General features: G+C 41.7%; 1 protein-coding gene across 2 annotated transcripts; it reads left to right on the top strand.

The window, feature by feature from the left end:
* The first annotated feature begins 277 nt into the window (after positions 1–277).
* LOC110475679 (annexin A8) lies at positions 278–12,737 on the top strand. Of its 2 annotated transcripts, XM_077784475.1 has the most exons (11): positions 278–403; positions 515–561; positions 3,831–3,921; positions 4,185–4,279; positions 5,321–5,434; positions 7,569–7,628; positions 8,126–8,219; positions 10,007–10,102; positions 10,346–10,404; positions 11,247–11,369; positions 12,681–12,737. In XM_077784475.1, exons 2-11 carry the CDS (start codon positions 541–543, stop codon positions 12,735–12,737), a joined length of 810 nt encoding a protein of 269 aa, XP_077640601.1. In that variant the 5' UTR covers positions 278–403; positions 515–540. The 2 variants fall into 2 exon arrangements, with proteins under 2 accessions (XP_077640601.1, XP_021395681.1); XM_021540006.2 differs by lacking the exons at positions 278–403; positions 3,831–3,921; positions 4,185–4,279 and adding exons at positions 6,176–6,266; positions 6,869–6,948 and having other exon boundaries at positions 541–561.
* Positions 12,738–13,848: the final 1,111 nt, after the last annotated feature.

Genomic DNA, 13,848 nt, shown 5'->3' with positions numbered 1-13,848 from the left:
AGTTGGTAATAGTAAATGCCTAATTCAATTATAGTTGAATTCATCTAGTCTCTTTCATGCTGAGAAATTACCTGGTTGTAATTTGTATGTTGTATCTGTGCCAGAGGCCAAAATGTTAGCAGGGAAGGGCGTGTATTGGGAGAAGCCATGGAAAAATTACAATGAGTCAACAAGGTTGAATTTAGGCCTCCTCACAAGGGAAGCTTCGTTTATTAAGCAACTTGATCTCTCCCTGTAAACTCATATGTGAAAAACAGGTTGAGCCATGTCAGAGGGTGTTGCCCTGTGGAATCTCTAGATAAGGATGCTTTATACCTGCGTGTGCCTGAGAGGCCAGTTACATTCTGCGGCTTCCAGAGGGAACAAGCCTCCAGAGGAGTACAGTTATTCCATTTTTCTTGTGGTAAGTTTATTGAAAAGAACTTTTTTTTCTTCCTCTCCTCCCTATGCCTCCCTTCAAATCTCAGATTCCCAAACTTTGAGGTGTGATATGTGTGGTTTTCTTCATCAACAGACCCAGCTAACACTACTGAGGCCACAATGGCATGGTGGAAGGCCTGGGTAAGTAGAGGATATACTGACATTCTGAAGATTTTTGGCACTGTAATAAGGTAGCTTTTAAGTTGTATCAGGCCCTGTGTGTGAATGAACAGTTTCCTTTAAAAATCAGCAAGACCTTTTTACTGTTTTTCTGGCTGTAAAATAGCATTCTGCACTTCAAAAACATTGATGAAGGAGGGTGTTCATATGGTTGCTGGCTATAGGAAGAGGAGCGGATCCCATCTGTATCCTTAGCTGAGAGAGGTGCAGGGGGTGTTTATATCCCTGTGCTCATGGGGAGATGGGACCATGCAACAGCAAAGTTACACTGTTGAAGTCTGCAAGCCGTGCGCTCCTTGCCTGCTCCCTTGTCCTGTGGCAGTGAGTTCAGGGTGCTGGCTGTCCCCAGTTTTGGTCCCCTGTTGTGCTGGCAGGCTGTGCTCACCAAGAAAGATATGGTCAAGCCACAATGTCTATCTTTGGTGGGTTTTTAATATTGCAACAATAATGTGTCTTGAACAGCCTGTCTTTTTGCCAGGAGCCAGAAATGCTGTGTATGTTCTCTTGTAAATGCTTGTGGCTTTGGGAGGAATGTGGCAGGATGGGGAGAAGCTCATGGGGTGTGCTGAGGCAGCACCTGGGGTCTGGCTCACACCAGGCAGCAGGTAGCCCTGGTGCCACCTCCCCCATCAGCCTCTGTGGGAGGCTAGGTTTACTCCCAGGTTTCAAAATATTTTTTTTCCCCAGAAACATTCAAATTGTAATCTTCCTTCTGAGTTTTCTCTGCCTTCCTATTTCCTTTGGAAGTTTGGTATAATAAACCAGATTATTTTCTCAAGCTTGGAGTAGCTCTCATTTAATTATTTTCCTTTTGGATGATCTAGTCTCTACCCCCAAGATGGAAATAATTTGTAAATTAGAATGAGAAAAGCCCTTAAACTCCAGTGATCTCGTACCAGTTGGTGTTGTTAGGGGGTGGAAGCATGAGAAGAAACTGAGAGGTCCAAAGAAGGATGGGGAAAAAGTTTGGTTTTCTGAACCCTTCATTAAAAAATACAGTTCAAAAGCAAAAGGAATGAAAAAATGTGAAACTTGCTTAGAAAATACTGACTGAACAAAATGCAAATAGTAACCCAACATGTCCTCAGATTCCAGCTTTTTAAAAAAATGCCTATCATTTAGGTTTGAAAATATTTTGGTAGTAAAACTTTTATTCCTTCTTCCTTTCATTTATAGGTAAAACTTTTCACAGCATCAGCTGTAAGATACACTGCTTCTGCTACTTTCATGCCAATTATTTATATTTACATGAGCACAAACGCTTTGAGTAGTTTTAGTTAGAGAGTTGTAGGATTAACTCAGCTGGAAAACAAGACCAAAGTGGACAGGGATTTTCTGAAAAGCTGGTGCAATTGTACTTGTGGTGCAAAATCTATGGGCACAGAGAATGAGGTGCATGAGTGAGTCACCAATGTGCGACTCAAGCCAGGAAGGGCCATATCTGTTTATCGGAATTAGTACCAAAAAAGATCATTGTTTAATTTGTTTCCACTGCCTCCAAATGAAAGCTAAGCTTTGTACTCCCTCTTTTACTGAGTCACCAGGCATGGGTCCAGAATGTTTCGGGGTTTCTTCACAGGGCCCTTGCATGCAGCTGGAGAGGATTGACCATCCTTTTCAAAGCAAGCTCAGATGGATGGGTCTAACCTGCTTCCCAGAGAAGCTGTGATGGTGCTGGCCATCTTGGCAGAGGGCTAGAAAAGGAACACTTGAAATGGTCCTTCCAGCTCAGCTAAATTCTTCCATGCCAATGACAAACTGTTGGAGGTGGGAATGCCACCTGCTCTGTCATTGTTTTTTTTCTGCAGTGACAGCTTCACCTCTGCCTTAAACTTGCTGCTCAGTGACCATTGGGATTCAAAACTGCATCTCTTGTGAAGTTTCTTGTTGACACCATTTGCTTCACAGCTGCTGTTTCTGCTGGGAGCAAGCTGTGGTGGTGCAGGAGTGTCTCTGTGCTGACTGTAAAGCAAAATTTTCCAAGTCTTGCTGATTGCTGAACATGCCTCTCTCAGTACTCCTCATTGTCACTGCTCCATGCAAACGTGCCAGTTGTATCCACTGGTTCTCTTTCACATGGGAAGTTAGAGCAGAAGGGATTTGCATCATACCAGGAGGCTGATGGGTGGCACTCGGTGGTCCATGTTATATAAGTGAGGTGGGACAACCCTAATGCTTCCTTCTGATCTATAATCTCTGATTTTTATCTCAAAGTGAAGCCATCCCCATTAAAATATTTATCAGATCATACTGATACAATTAGTTAATATTAACCCTGCCTCTAAAGACAAATTTATGAGAATATAGTAGTTTCCAACTTAAATATCCTTGCTTCTGGGAAGGGGACAATTGTGTCTATTATTGTAATAAAGTGATGATGATTCTTCATGCCTACCCACCCATATACTCCCCTATTGACAGGACCAGCTTGTGACAGATGTGACAATATATTCAAACCAGTTCCTTGACTACTAGCTTTGTTAAATTATACCTGGGTTCTGACTGATAGCCCTACTACCTTATGGTGACTAAAATAAGTGTCAGTGTGTCTTTTATGCCCTGGGATTGATACTTACAGTACCTTAGGGGTTTGTTAGGAGGATTCTTGTGTAGTTGTATCTGATTCTTGGTAAAGGGAACAACATCAAACCTCCACTCCTCCATATGGATCTCTTCCTTCAAAGTAGTCTTTTGGCCCAAATCCTTCCAGTGGAGATGCTCCCTTCTTGAAACCGTGCAGAAGTGCAGCAGCAGCTGCTGAAAAAAATGGTCTATGAGAATAAGACAATTTCAGGAATTCAAAAAGCTGTCTAAAAGCTACCCTGCACCAACCCACTGAGAAATGCAGTATGATACAATAGCATCCATGCTACGAAGGACTGTAATTAAGAGGTGAATAGGAAAGTCCAGTCTCTTACAGTCTGTGCTTTTTCTGCCAGACTGCCTGACCTCACAATGCTTGCAGCACTGTCAGCCATGCTTTGCACTTCATGTTCCTGCCAGCAGCAGAGGCTGGTACAGGCAGGAGGGAACAGGAAACTTGTGTTCTCTATGGAGAGAAACCTGTATTCTCTTTTTACTCTGCTAAGAAACTTCTGGCCAGTCTCTCCTATTTTCTGTGACTTCACCATGTGTAGGCAATAAATAGTGTTCATGTACTTTTCAAATACTTTTTCTTCAGCTGATGAAAAGCAGTGGTGGAAAGTTGTGTATTTTTCTTCTTCTTTCAGAGTGAAGCAGAGGGCAGGTCCGTGGCAGGTGCTTTACATTTTAATGCTGCACCTGATGCTCAGACTCTGTACAATGCCATGAAAGGGCTGGGTGAGTTGACTCCAACCACATATGTAAATTCTATATTCTTATAATTGCAAAGTTGAAATAAATTCCTTAGGAAATTTGCACCCAGAGATATCACTTATTTTTTACTGTGAAAAACTAATATTTAAGTTTCCTCAGTATGTACTTAAACTTCTACATAAAGGCAGTGAATGAGACATGGTTGTCTGAATATTCAGATTGGGCTTTTGGATCAGTCTCAGCTTATTCTGTGCACTGTATTTATGATTTATTGTTGCTTTCCACAGGGACTGATGAACAAGCTATTATTGATGTCCTAACCAAGAGGAGCAATCTGCAGCGTCAAGAGATTGCTAAATCCTTCAAAGCACAGTTTGGAAAGGTTCTTCCAAAACAAAGCCCTATTCAATCACTGGTTTACTGCATGCAGGATATAGTAAATGGGCATACACTTCATCCTGAAAGCATGATGCAAACCATATGCAGGTCTTCTGCAAATAAGTAGACTAATTTCTATTTATAAGGCCTGTTATGAATGTGTAAAATTAATGTTTTACCATGAAAAAATGTTTTTCACCTAAAGATTGAATTTTTTTTAATGCATTTTGACCAAAAATACTTTTTAAAAATCAGTTTTAATTTGAAGTTTCTTATTGATTTGAAGCTGTAACAAAAATTTATACCCATCTAAGTGACATGTTGAGTAAAATATTGGTTTGTTTCAGGCCTTTTTAAATGTCAAAAAAGTTCAATTTAAGGACTTATTTAATTCCACTTGTTTGGAAATTCCACAGTTATTGACAACTATGTTTTCCTTTGTGTCTCTCTGTTTCTTTTATTGGGAATTTTTTTTCACCAGCAGAATGTACCCTCAGCCCTATTGTGGTCCTTCCTGGAAAGGGGACTGCTGTGCAAAAGCCTAAGAAAGGGAAGGGGGTGGGTATGGAACAATGAATAAATAGAGCGCTTGCATCAGAGTCCTACTCTGGGGAAACCTGCATTATAGTGAAAGGGAAGTTTGAAGTGGGTCTTCAAGTAGTCTGCAGTCCAGATTCTGCAAATGTCCTGGGTGCAAGTTTATATGCAGGCTATGGAAGTCTCTCTGAAGCTACACCCTTGGTCAGTGCAAGGCCTTCAGCTACCTGGTTCTGCTCAGTGAGTTGAGCAGGATGGAGGAAGATTTGCTACAGAATTAATTATTGAGAAAGCCCAAATATCAAGAAAACAGGGAATGTGTAAGCACCTAGACAAATCCCATTTTGGAGTTAGGTGCCTTTTTCAGTCTCAGGACCTTTTTTAATGAGCTATCAACAATGCTGTCATTTAGCTTCATTACTTGGGCCATGGGGATGGAAGCAGCATGTGTAGCAAAATGATCCTGTGGGTCTGTTTATGTAACCATGTGATGATGCACATTTGACAGGATCTGATTGAAAACCTGAAGTCTGAATTGAGTGGCAACTTTGAGAGGCTCATTGTAGCTCTGATGTACTCCCCATTCAAGTATGATGCCAAGGAGCTATATGATGCCATGAAGGTAAGCAAATTGCATGCTGATATTTAAATAATAGCACAAATACAGTGCTAATTTCCTGCACTTGTGCAAGTGTTAATAACTGGACTGTTACATGGTTAAGTTTGTTATTAGCAGTAGCCTTTGAGAAATACTTAATTGTACTATTAATATTCTGGGGGGAAATGCTGCTTAAATATTTATGGTTGTAAGAAAGTTTCTGTACATACGTGACTCATAGAGCCTGGAAAGCCCACAACAAAACTAAATTCACACCCAAACCTGCTGCCTTGATGCCCCAGCTGAGCCATATAACCTTTAAGGAATCAAGGAGTGGTAATGCAAGGGCCAGGCTGGGGTCAGCTGGGATCCTATCTATTGGTAGTGTATCTTTACAAGTTTCAGATGCAGAGTGGTCTGTTAAAATGGTATGAAGATGGACTGACTAGCCAAGCACTAGTCTCCCTCCATTCCTTTAATGCTGTCTATTGTCAAAGATCTGACTCCAGAAAAGCATTGTGGAAATGTAGGGTTATATAAAATCATCCTTTACAAATTAGGCACCTTGGTAAAAGAAATCGTGTTCAACCCAAATGTGTTTTGTGTCTCAAGCTTTCATCACGATGGTTTCTTACAGCTCAGCAAACAGCCTGACTTTGCTGCCATCCAACTCCTCCCTTAACTGTACTTCTCTAGCAGTAAATCACCCTCCATGACTGGATGCCTTTCTCCACCTTTATTTCTCCACTGTGTTTTCTATTATAGGGTGTGGGAACAAGGGAAAGTGTTATCATAGAGATCCTGGCATCTCGGACAAAAGCGCAGATCAAGGAGATAATCAAGGCGTACAAAGAAGGTAAGTGCCTGGGGCTCACATTTCTGTGGTCAGAGCACAGGAAGGCGTTACCAGCCAGCACTGTCAGCAAGAAAATGGCTTTTCTAAAAGCATTTAACTCTAAAAGCATTGTAACTCTGCTTTCAGCTAGCAAACAGAAAATGGCTATGCTCAGAGAAAATGAAAATCCCTTTCTAGGTCTTCATCCAGCTGCAGCAAAGGGTCAACAAATTACAAATTTGGTTCAGTTTGGGTACAGAGTATTGTCAGAACAGAAACAAAACTATAGCTGTGCACTTGGCTTTTCTCTCCATTAAATAGATGGGAATTTGTCAAATATGTATTTGTAAATATTTTATCTTGTTCATCCCTTCAACTATACCTCTAAAATTAGCTCTGGGTTTATTTCTTGGACATCAGGGGAGGTAGTGACTCAGCTGGATGCAAATGCTGACCTGGCATCACAGAGGGTGTGAGCTGCTTTCATCCCTGTTTTTTTTCCTTAATGACCCTCTTGCTCGGTGTCAGGCTACTGTGTGTGCTTGGGTTACTGGTAATGTCATGACTGTATCACCTAAATAAATAACAAATCCTTCCCTTGTCCTTCTCTTTCCCTTGGGTAGAATACGGTTCTGATCTGGAACAAGACATAAAATCGGAAACGAGTGGCTACTTAGAGCAGATTCTGGTTTGCCTTCTTCAGGTAATGCTAGAGAAGATAAGTGAGGGTATAAATAAAGGTTCTTCACACTTTTCTCTTCTTTTTTGGAGAAGACATGCAATAGGAGAGCCAGTACAGTCATGATCACCAGATAAACTGCAGAGACAACCATGTCACTTGGACTGGATCTGTTTCAGCTTCAGTGTGACTGAAGCAGGGAAATCTCTCTCCCTTAGCAGCACTGAGAGAGCTGAGAACTTACAGCCAGCTCTCCTGCAGAGAGACACCTGACTTTCACATATGTGTAAAGCCAGTGTACTCTGCAAGGGTCTTTAAAAAAGTGCCACTCCACTAGGATGCTCCACTTTTCCAGGGTCTGTGCCCTCAATGCTGAGTGCATTTACCCTACCACATTTTTTGAATTTTCCTGCCTGGTAGCAGAATAACTGAACAATTTTTTACTCTGCTTCATATGACTGATTTCAGCACCTTTCAAGGAAGGAGTTAGCACTTGTGCTGTCTGAAATATTACTGCTTGAGTACTCTGCAGAAATTGATAGCTGAGAAGATAATTTATCTTTGATCAGAATTAATGCTCTGATCCTTCTTTGTGGAAAAATATTAATGAGACAAAATTGTTATCCTTCTTTTTCTGCTCATAGGGTGAAAGGGACAATGCCACCCTCTATGTGGACACAGCCCTGGCTCTTCAGGATGCAGAGGTACTCTCAAATATCTGAGATCACTGATATGCCTGGATTCCCACCTTCTTGAACTTCAGAGTGCTTCAGTGTCAGCAGAGGGTTGGAGTCACAATAATTTGGGGTGGGCTTATCTTTAAGTAACATAGGGTTTTTCAATTTTGCCTGCACTGCTGAGCTCTGCATTTCAAAGAGTGATGAGGCCTGGGCTTTGGCTCATCTGCTTTTGATATGTGAAAGTATATAGCTGTGGTGGAGTGGAAGAGCAGAGAAAAGGGACGAAACCTCAAGTGTTCCAGCTGCTGCAGGAAGGGTAGAAAGGATGGAGATAGTGGATGTTCAATTTGTCTAGAAGACAGAAAGGTTTTCATAACCAGCCATTCTAGAAGACTCTGGTTCACACAGTGGTTTCAGTTACTCCAAACCCCTTTACCCCAGCCACGCCTTCAGCCAAGCTCTGATCCTTGATCAGCTGCACACACAGAACAGCTCGCTAATGACTGTGTGCTAAATTACAGACTCTCTATGCTGCTGGAGAGAAGATACGGGGCACTGATGAGATACAGTTCATCACCATCTTGTGCAAAAGGAGTGCCACACACTTGATGAAAGGTATGGAGCAGAGCCCACATTACCATCACTACACTCCCAAGCCTCCAAAATGAGAAATCCCTCTAGTCAAAGAGAGGTGGGGCTATAGACGAGAGACATGAGTGGTCAGAAATAACTACCTGAGCCTGTTTTCTAATTTCTGGTCACTCAGTAACCAAAAGCTGCCAGGAGATTTTGTGAAAGATTATGAAGATTTAGTTCTGCTGAAAATCAAGTGGCTTTTCCAGGAGTCCCTATACAGTGGTGACAACTGGGTAGTTGTTTTTATAAATTCAAGAAGTGGCCGAGTACCATCAAAATTAAGTAGGAGCATGTGGTGAACAGACATGTTCCCTTGGATATGGGTTCCTACGGGGAAAAAAAAAATCACTAAAAAAGTAGCTGGTTATTCGGTGCTGAAGAATCACAGCGTGCAGCCTGCATTTCTGCCCCAGGTCTTCTTGAGGGCATCAGAGGCTGCTGGGAGGGAAGACACAAGCCCTGCTCCAGCTGAGACCTCAGCTCCCCACTGTCCATTCAGCAGAGACCAAACCTTGTCATCTCAATGCTTTTGAGGCATAACAGATTTTGTTATGTTGGCTGAATCTAAGCATATCAAGTACTGTGTGAATCAGGTGAACCTAAAGTTATAAATTTAGTCGAAAATAAACCAGATACGCCTGAGCTTTTTCTAAGCTGAAGGCCTCTGCAGCTGCTTCTATGCCCTGGAAGCCAGCTCCCCCTTGTGTTTCAAATTCAATCTCCCAAGGTCACTTAAAAAATAAACGAGAGAAACAAAAATAGGTGGTCTCTATAGTATTTGTCTGTATCTGTCTTTACGAATTTAATTTCACCTCTCATGATAATGCAACCAGTCTTTTGAACCTACTGTGGCACTAAGCAATTTCTTCTGTGCCACAGCTGCCTGTACCTATTTGTCTTTAAGATCTGAGTCCAATTATTGCAGCTTTTAAAATTTGTTTTTAATAAAAAGAGTAGTTTGAGTTGAGAAGTTTGTAACCATCTGTCTGTTCTGTATTCCATTTCCCCAAAGTGTCTTGAGTATTGATAATCTTGTATGCTGAGTGAAGTTTCTTAAGATGTCTGTTGCATTACATAGCAGTTTTCCTTCTTTGTTAGTCCTAGAAAGTTAGAAGTAAAAATAGATATCTCTGTTTCTAAGCCTTGAAGTATCCAAAGTGTATAAGGCAAGCAACAGCCCTGTTGTTGAGCTTCTGTTACTGTAGGAACTCAAATATCTTGGAATCTGTACCTGTATTTTGCTCATCTTTTCTCAGTTGTTTTTATTTTAAATTGTGGTTGAGATAATAAGTTTCCCCAAATGGTGTTGTCATCATTTTAAAGTCCATGGGCTGTGAACTGCATTTTCCTACATTTAAGTTGATTTTATTTTGGCTCCTGAAGCTAATGACATCAACAACCACAAGACCAAAGGTATGCCTAACTTTGTTGTCTGCTTTATTGTCTGTGGTTAAAGACAGCAATAAAGGGTCAGATTCCCACAAAAACTTGAGGTGACAGAAATTACCTGAAGTCAGGGAATTAAGAATCATGAATGGTTGGGCTTTTTGTAAATGTTAACATCTATCTTTGTATCCAACATGATTTCTGATGCTGATTAAAGCCTCCTGAAGCTGGTGCAAATGTGTCCATTGCTTTTGCAGAATCTGTGTTTTCATATTGCCACACAAGTAATGCCTGTAAATATTGGACACAAAATGCCTCAAGGATTACTTGGTAAAAAATATAAGTTCTTTGTGTTTCAAATATAAGTTCTTGTGTTTCAGTGTTTGAAGAATACCAGAAACTGGCTGGCAAGAGCATAGAAGACTCTATCAAGAGTGAAACTCGTGGTTCACTTGAGGATGCCATGCTGGCTATTGGTAAGTGGTGACCTTTCCCTTTGTTTTGTCAGAGTATGATACCTTTTCTTCTGCAGTAGCTGACTTATATTAGATGGATCTGCTTTAAAAAGGTGTCTGGTATGAAGTAAGGGGGACCTCTTGGATAAGATAAACTCAGATTCCAGGAGCACCCTGAATTAATGGATGCGTGAAGGATCTCAGTCACCTCCTGCCCTGGGCTGGAATTACCATTGATTCTTACTGAGCTTTTTATATGCCTAGTGAAATGCACCAGGAACGTCCATTGCTACTTTGCAGAGAGGCTGTACAATGCTTTAAAGGTAAGACTCTCCATTGCAACACACTGGTTTTCATACAGACTTAACTTGTAACCTGGCTTCCACTAATTCAAACTAGAAAAGCCAAGGTTTTGGTGAAATACAGCAGGTTTAGTGCAATTGTTTCAAATAATAGCAGAATCCTTTCAAACAGCTGAGAAGAAAAGTACCATTTAAACTCCAGATAACAAGGGAGTCTGGCTTTTTTGGCTTAAGAGTCTGCAAGGAGCCCAGGCCCTTTCTGGAACACAGAAAAAAGAGGCTTTTCTAGGAGGTTGTTTATGGTGAAGACTTGCCTTCCATTTAAATAGATAGGAACGCAGTATTTTCTTTTTAGGAAGCAATTCTCTCAATGGCAGTATAAAATGAGAGTTTCAAATGGGGTCACATAAGGTATTTGCAGATTGTGCCCCTGTAATACTAAACTGGCATGTACAAGATGTCAGCTCTCCAATCCTTTTGAAAAGCTGAGATAACAGTTTTGTTATTGGTGTGATCTTAATTTTCCTGTGAGTGATTAAACAATATTGGTTGAAGCCAAACACTGCCAGGATGATTCTGCAGAGGGACAGTCTGTATTCAGTACCAACTCCTACCTCTGTAGTATGTTTGCTTTTGCATTTGACTTGTGCAAAACTTGTGCACACCTCCATGGTGGGCTTGTGGTGTTGGCAGTGGCCTCTGGGAAGGGTGTGAGGGTGGGTCCTCCTGAAAAAGATGCAGATGTTCCACAGAAGAAGTGCCAAGTGGTGTTAGAGAGCTGATTCCTCCTGCCCTGGACTAGTTTGCACAACTTATCCCTTGAACACCAGTACCATCACAGACTGCTGTATCTGTTATTCCAGGGGGCTGGCACCGATGATGGGACTCTGATAAGGGTGCTTGTTTCTCGAAGTGAAGTTGACCTAAATCTTATAAAGCCTGAATTCAAGCGTATTGCAGGAAAGTCTCTCTCCACTATGATTTTGGTAAGCAGAATCTTGATATGATGTTCTCAGGCATTGCATGTATTCCTAATCTTTCCAGCAGTGTTGGATGCTTCCATGGTTGTTTGCAGTAACAATTTAATTTCTGCTATGATCATGGCTCTCCTTCACTAGGCCTGTTAACAGCCATGTCCTTGAGAGACATTTGTCTGAAAGGTGAGTTAGACCGTATGCTCTCTGTCAGTGACTTGGACAAAGCAAACCCAAGGAGACTTTTCACTAGGATTCTCTCTGTATCCATGCACTGCATGACATTCTAGATAAATCTACATTAAATGAATCATTCATGTTATACCTATCCTGTAGCTGTTACACTGCTGTGCCATTTTCTTTTCTCTGTCATCCTTCACTACCTCAAGCCAGTGCCATCCATATACATCAAAATAATGCTGAGGTATTTTGTTCCTTTTCCTGTTGTTTGGGGTTTTTTTGCGGCCTTATCACAGGTGAAAGCCTGGTCTACACTGGTGATGAGATAGGTTCAGAAACTGAACATTGTCAAGATTATTGTAGCATTGTAGTTTCAGCTCTGAGTGAACGTGCCTCCCCTGTTAGTGCTGAAATGCTGTTTTTTACCATTCGTCCCCAGGACTTTGGGACATTCCTCTGTCCCTGTGCAAATGGCACAGAAGCCCTGTCCTTAGCAGTCCCTATGGGAAGTCTGGTTCTGTAATGAAGGGCCCTTCTTATAATTGACACTGTCAGTGTCTGTCATGTTGATTAATGATCAGTCTTCAAGGGTCTGTACAGAATATTCATTCCTTCTGAGAAGTGGAACTAGCTTTACACCTGTCACCACAAAACATTCAGAGGGAGGAAATTTTCTTTACCTAGTGAATATTTTATGTAGTACTACTAGACCAAAATGACCACATTTGAGGCTTTTTTAAAAATGCCATGTGTCAGGGCTAACTATACTTTTCCCTTCCTGTAGGGAAGAGGTGCTACATAAATACCCAGGGACAAAAAAATCTGAACACAACAGGTTTGCTTGCTGTCATTTGTGCTGACTTTGTGCTGCTCTGTGGGACAGAACTTTGATCACGTTCTCACCTGCATTCCAAAGGAAAAAATTGGACTTGATGAATGTTATTTCAGGTGGTAGCTACAAGCCTCATTTCTCTGGTCGCTTTTGATGGTGTGTCAGCTGGCAGCAACTCTGCTGAAGTCTGACTTGCTCTTTCCAAAGTCATTTTCCTGTGTGGGCATATTCCACAGACTGACAACGTCAGCACTTGGAGCATGCAGAGGAACTTCCATACTCACCTATTTTTTAATATTTTCTCCTGTCAGGAGGATACCAGTGGCGATTACAAGACAGCTTTGATGAATCTCTGTGGCAGTGACTGACAGACTCTAGGAGGAAGATGTTAAAAAGGATACAGAGAGAAGATTTAACCATGAACAAGGGTCTGAAAATGTAGAAAATCTCTCCATTGATCCAAGTCTGGGGGGGAAAGAAGATCAAATGAATGGCTGAGATATCTAAAGCACTCTGAAGGATGTGGATGTTCATTACACATTGAATACTATCCACTTCCCAAATAGTTTTTCAAACACAAGGGGGAATGTTAATTTCTTGTTTCCATTTTATTCTTTGACATTTTCCTTCTATTTTAACCGATGGTGAAGGATGGCACTTTGACATGGAATTAAAGGTTCTTTTAAACACTCTATAGCTGTTTCACAAGTCTGAACAACCCTACAAAGCTTGGGCTGCCCTGAAGCTGTGCTAATTTTACCAGGACCAGCTGGTAGAGCAGGGCTGTTTGATGCTTGCAGGATGGGTCTGGAAGGAGTCCCAGATATTAATAAGGCTTTAGGGCATGGGTCAAAACCAAGAACTTGGTGCCAGAGTCAGTAGTTTAGCAGCCTTATCTATATAATTTCACAGGGAGCTCCCCAAGGAGCAGTGAATGGCAGAGCCAAGCTGGCTGCAAGCATGTGAAAGTTGAAGGCTTTATGCCTAATTTCCTTACTTGTGTGTTGGGGAAGACCAGCAAGTTCAGGTCCCCACAGCAATGTCAGACCATGGGGGAATCAAAACTGGCATGGATGATTTGGTTTTGGTGAACACAGGATACCCTGCCCATGGGAGCAGACCTGTTTCTCCTTCTGGTGTCACGGTATCTTCTCAGTAGTCAGCGGTCTCCTTCCAAAATTGCCTTCAAACCCTATGACTGCACCACCAGGGGGCCGAGTTAAACCCCAAATGTGAACAGTGATACAGATAGAACAGTCTGAGAATTTTGAGGAGTTTGGGTCTGCCTTGACCACTGGTTCTCCATGCTTAAAACAATCCTTTAAATGTGTAGTTACAAAAAGGCTTTCAGTAAATGTGTTCAGTAAAGGAGCTTTTCCGATCAAATGGGTGAACGTTTTGGCTGAGGGGTGCTCCCTTCCTCGCACTGCTGAGATTAGCAGGAATCAGTGCCATGAGAGTGGCAAGGTCAAAAGGTTT

The sequence above is a fragment of the Lonchura striata genome, chromosome 7 (assembly GCF_046129695.1).
Source record: "Lonchura striata isolate bLonStr1 chromosome 7, bLonStr1.mat, whole genome shotgun sequence".
NCBI lineage: Eukaryota > Metazoa > Chordata > Aves > Passeriformes > Estrildidae > Lonchura > Lonchura striata.
Note: the sequence above shows the minus strand (reverse complement) of the source record. Positions and strands in the feature narration are given on the sequence as shown.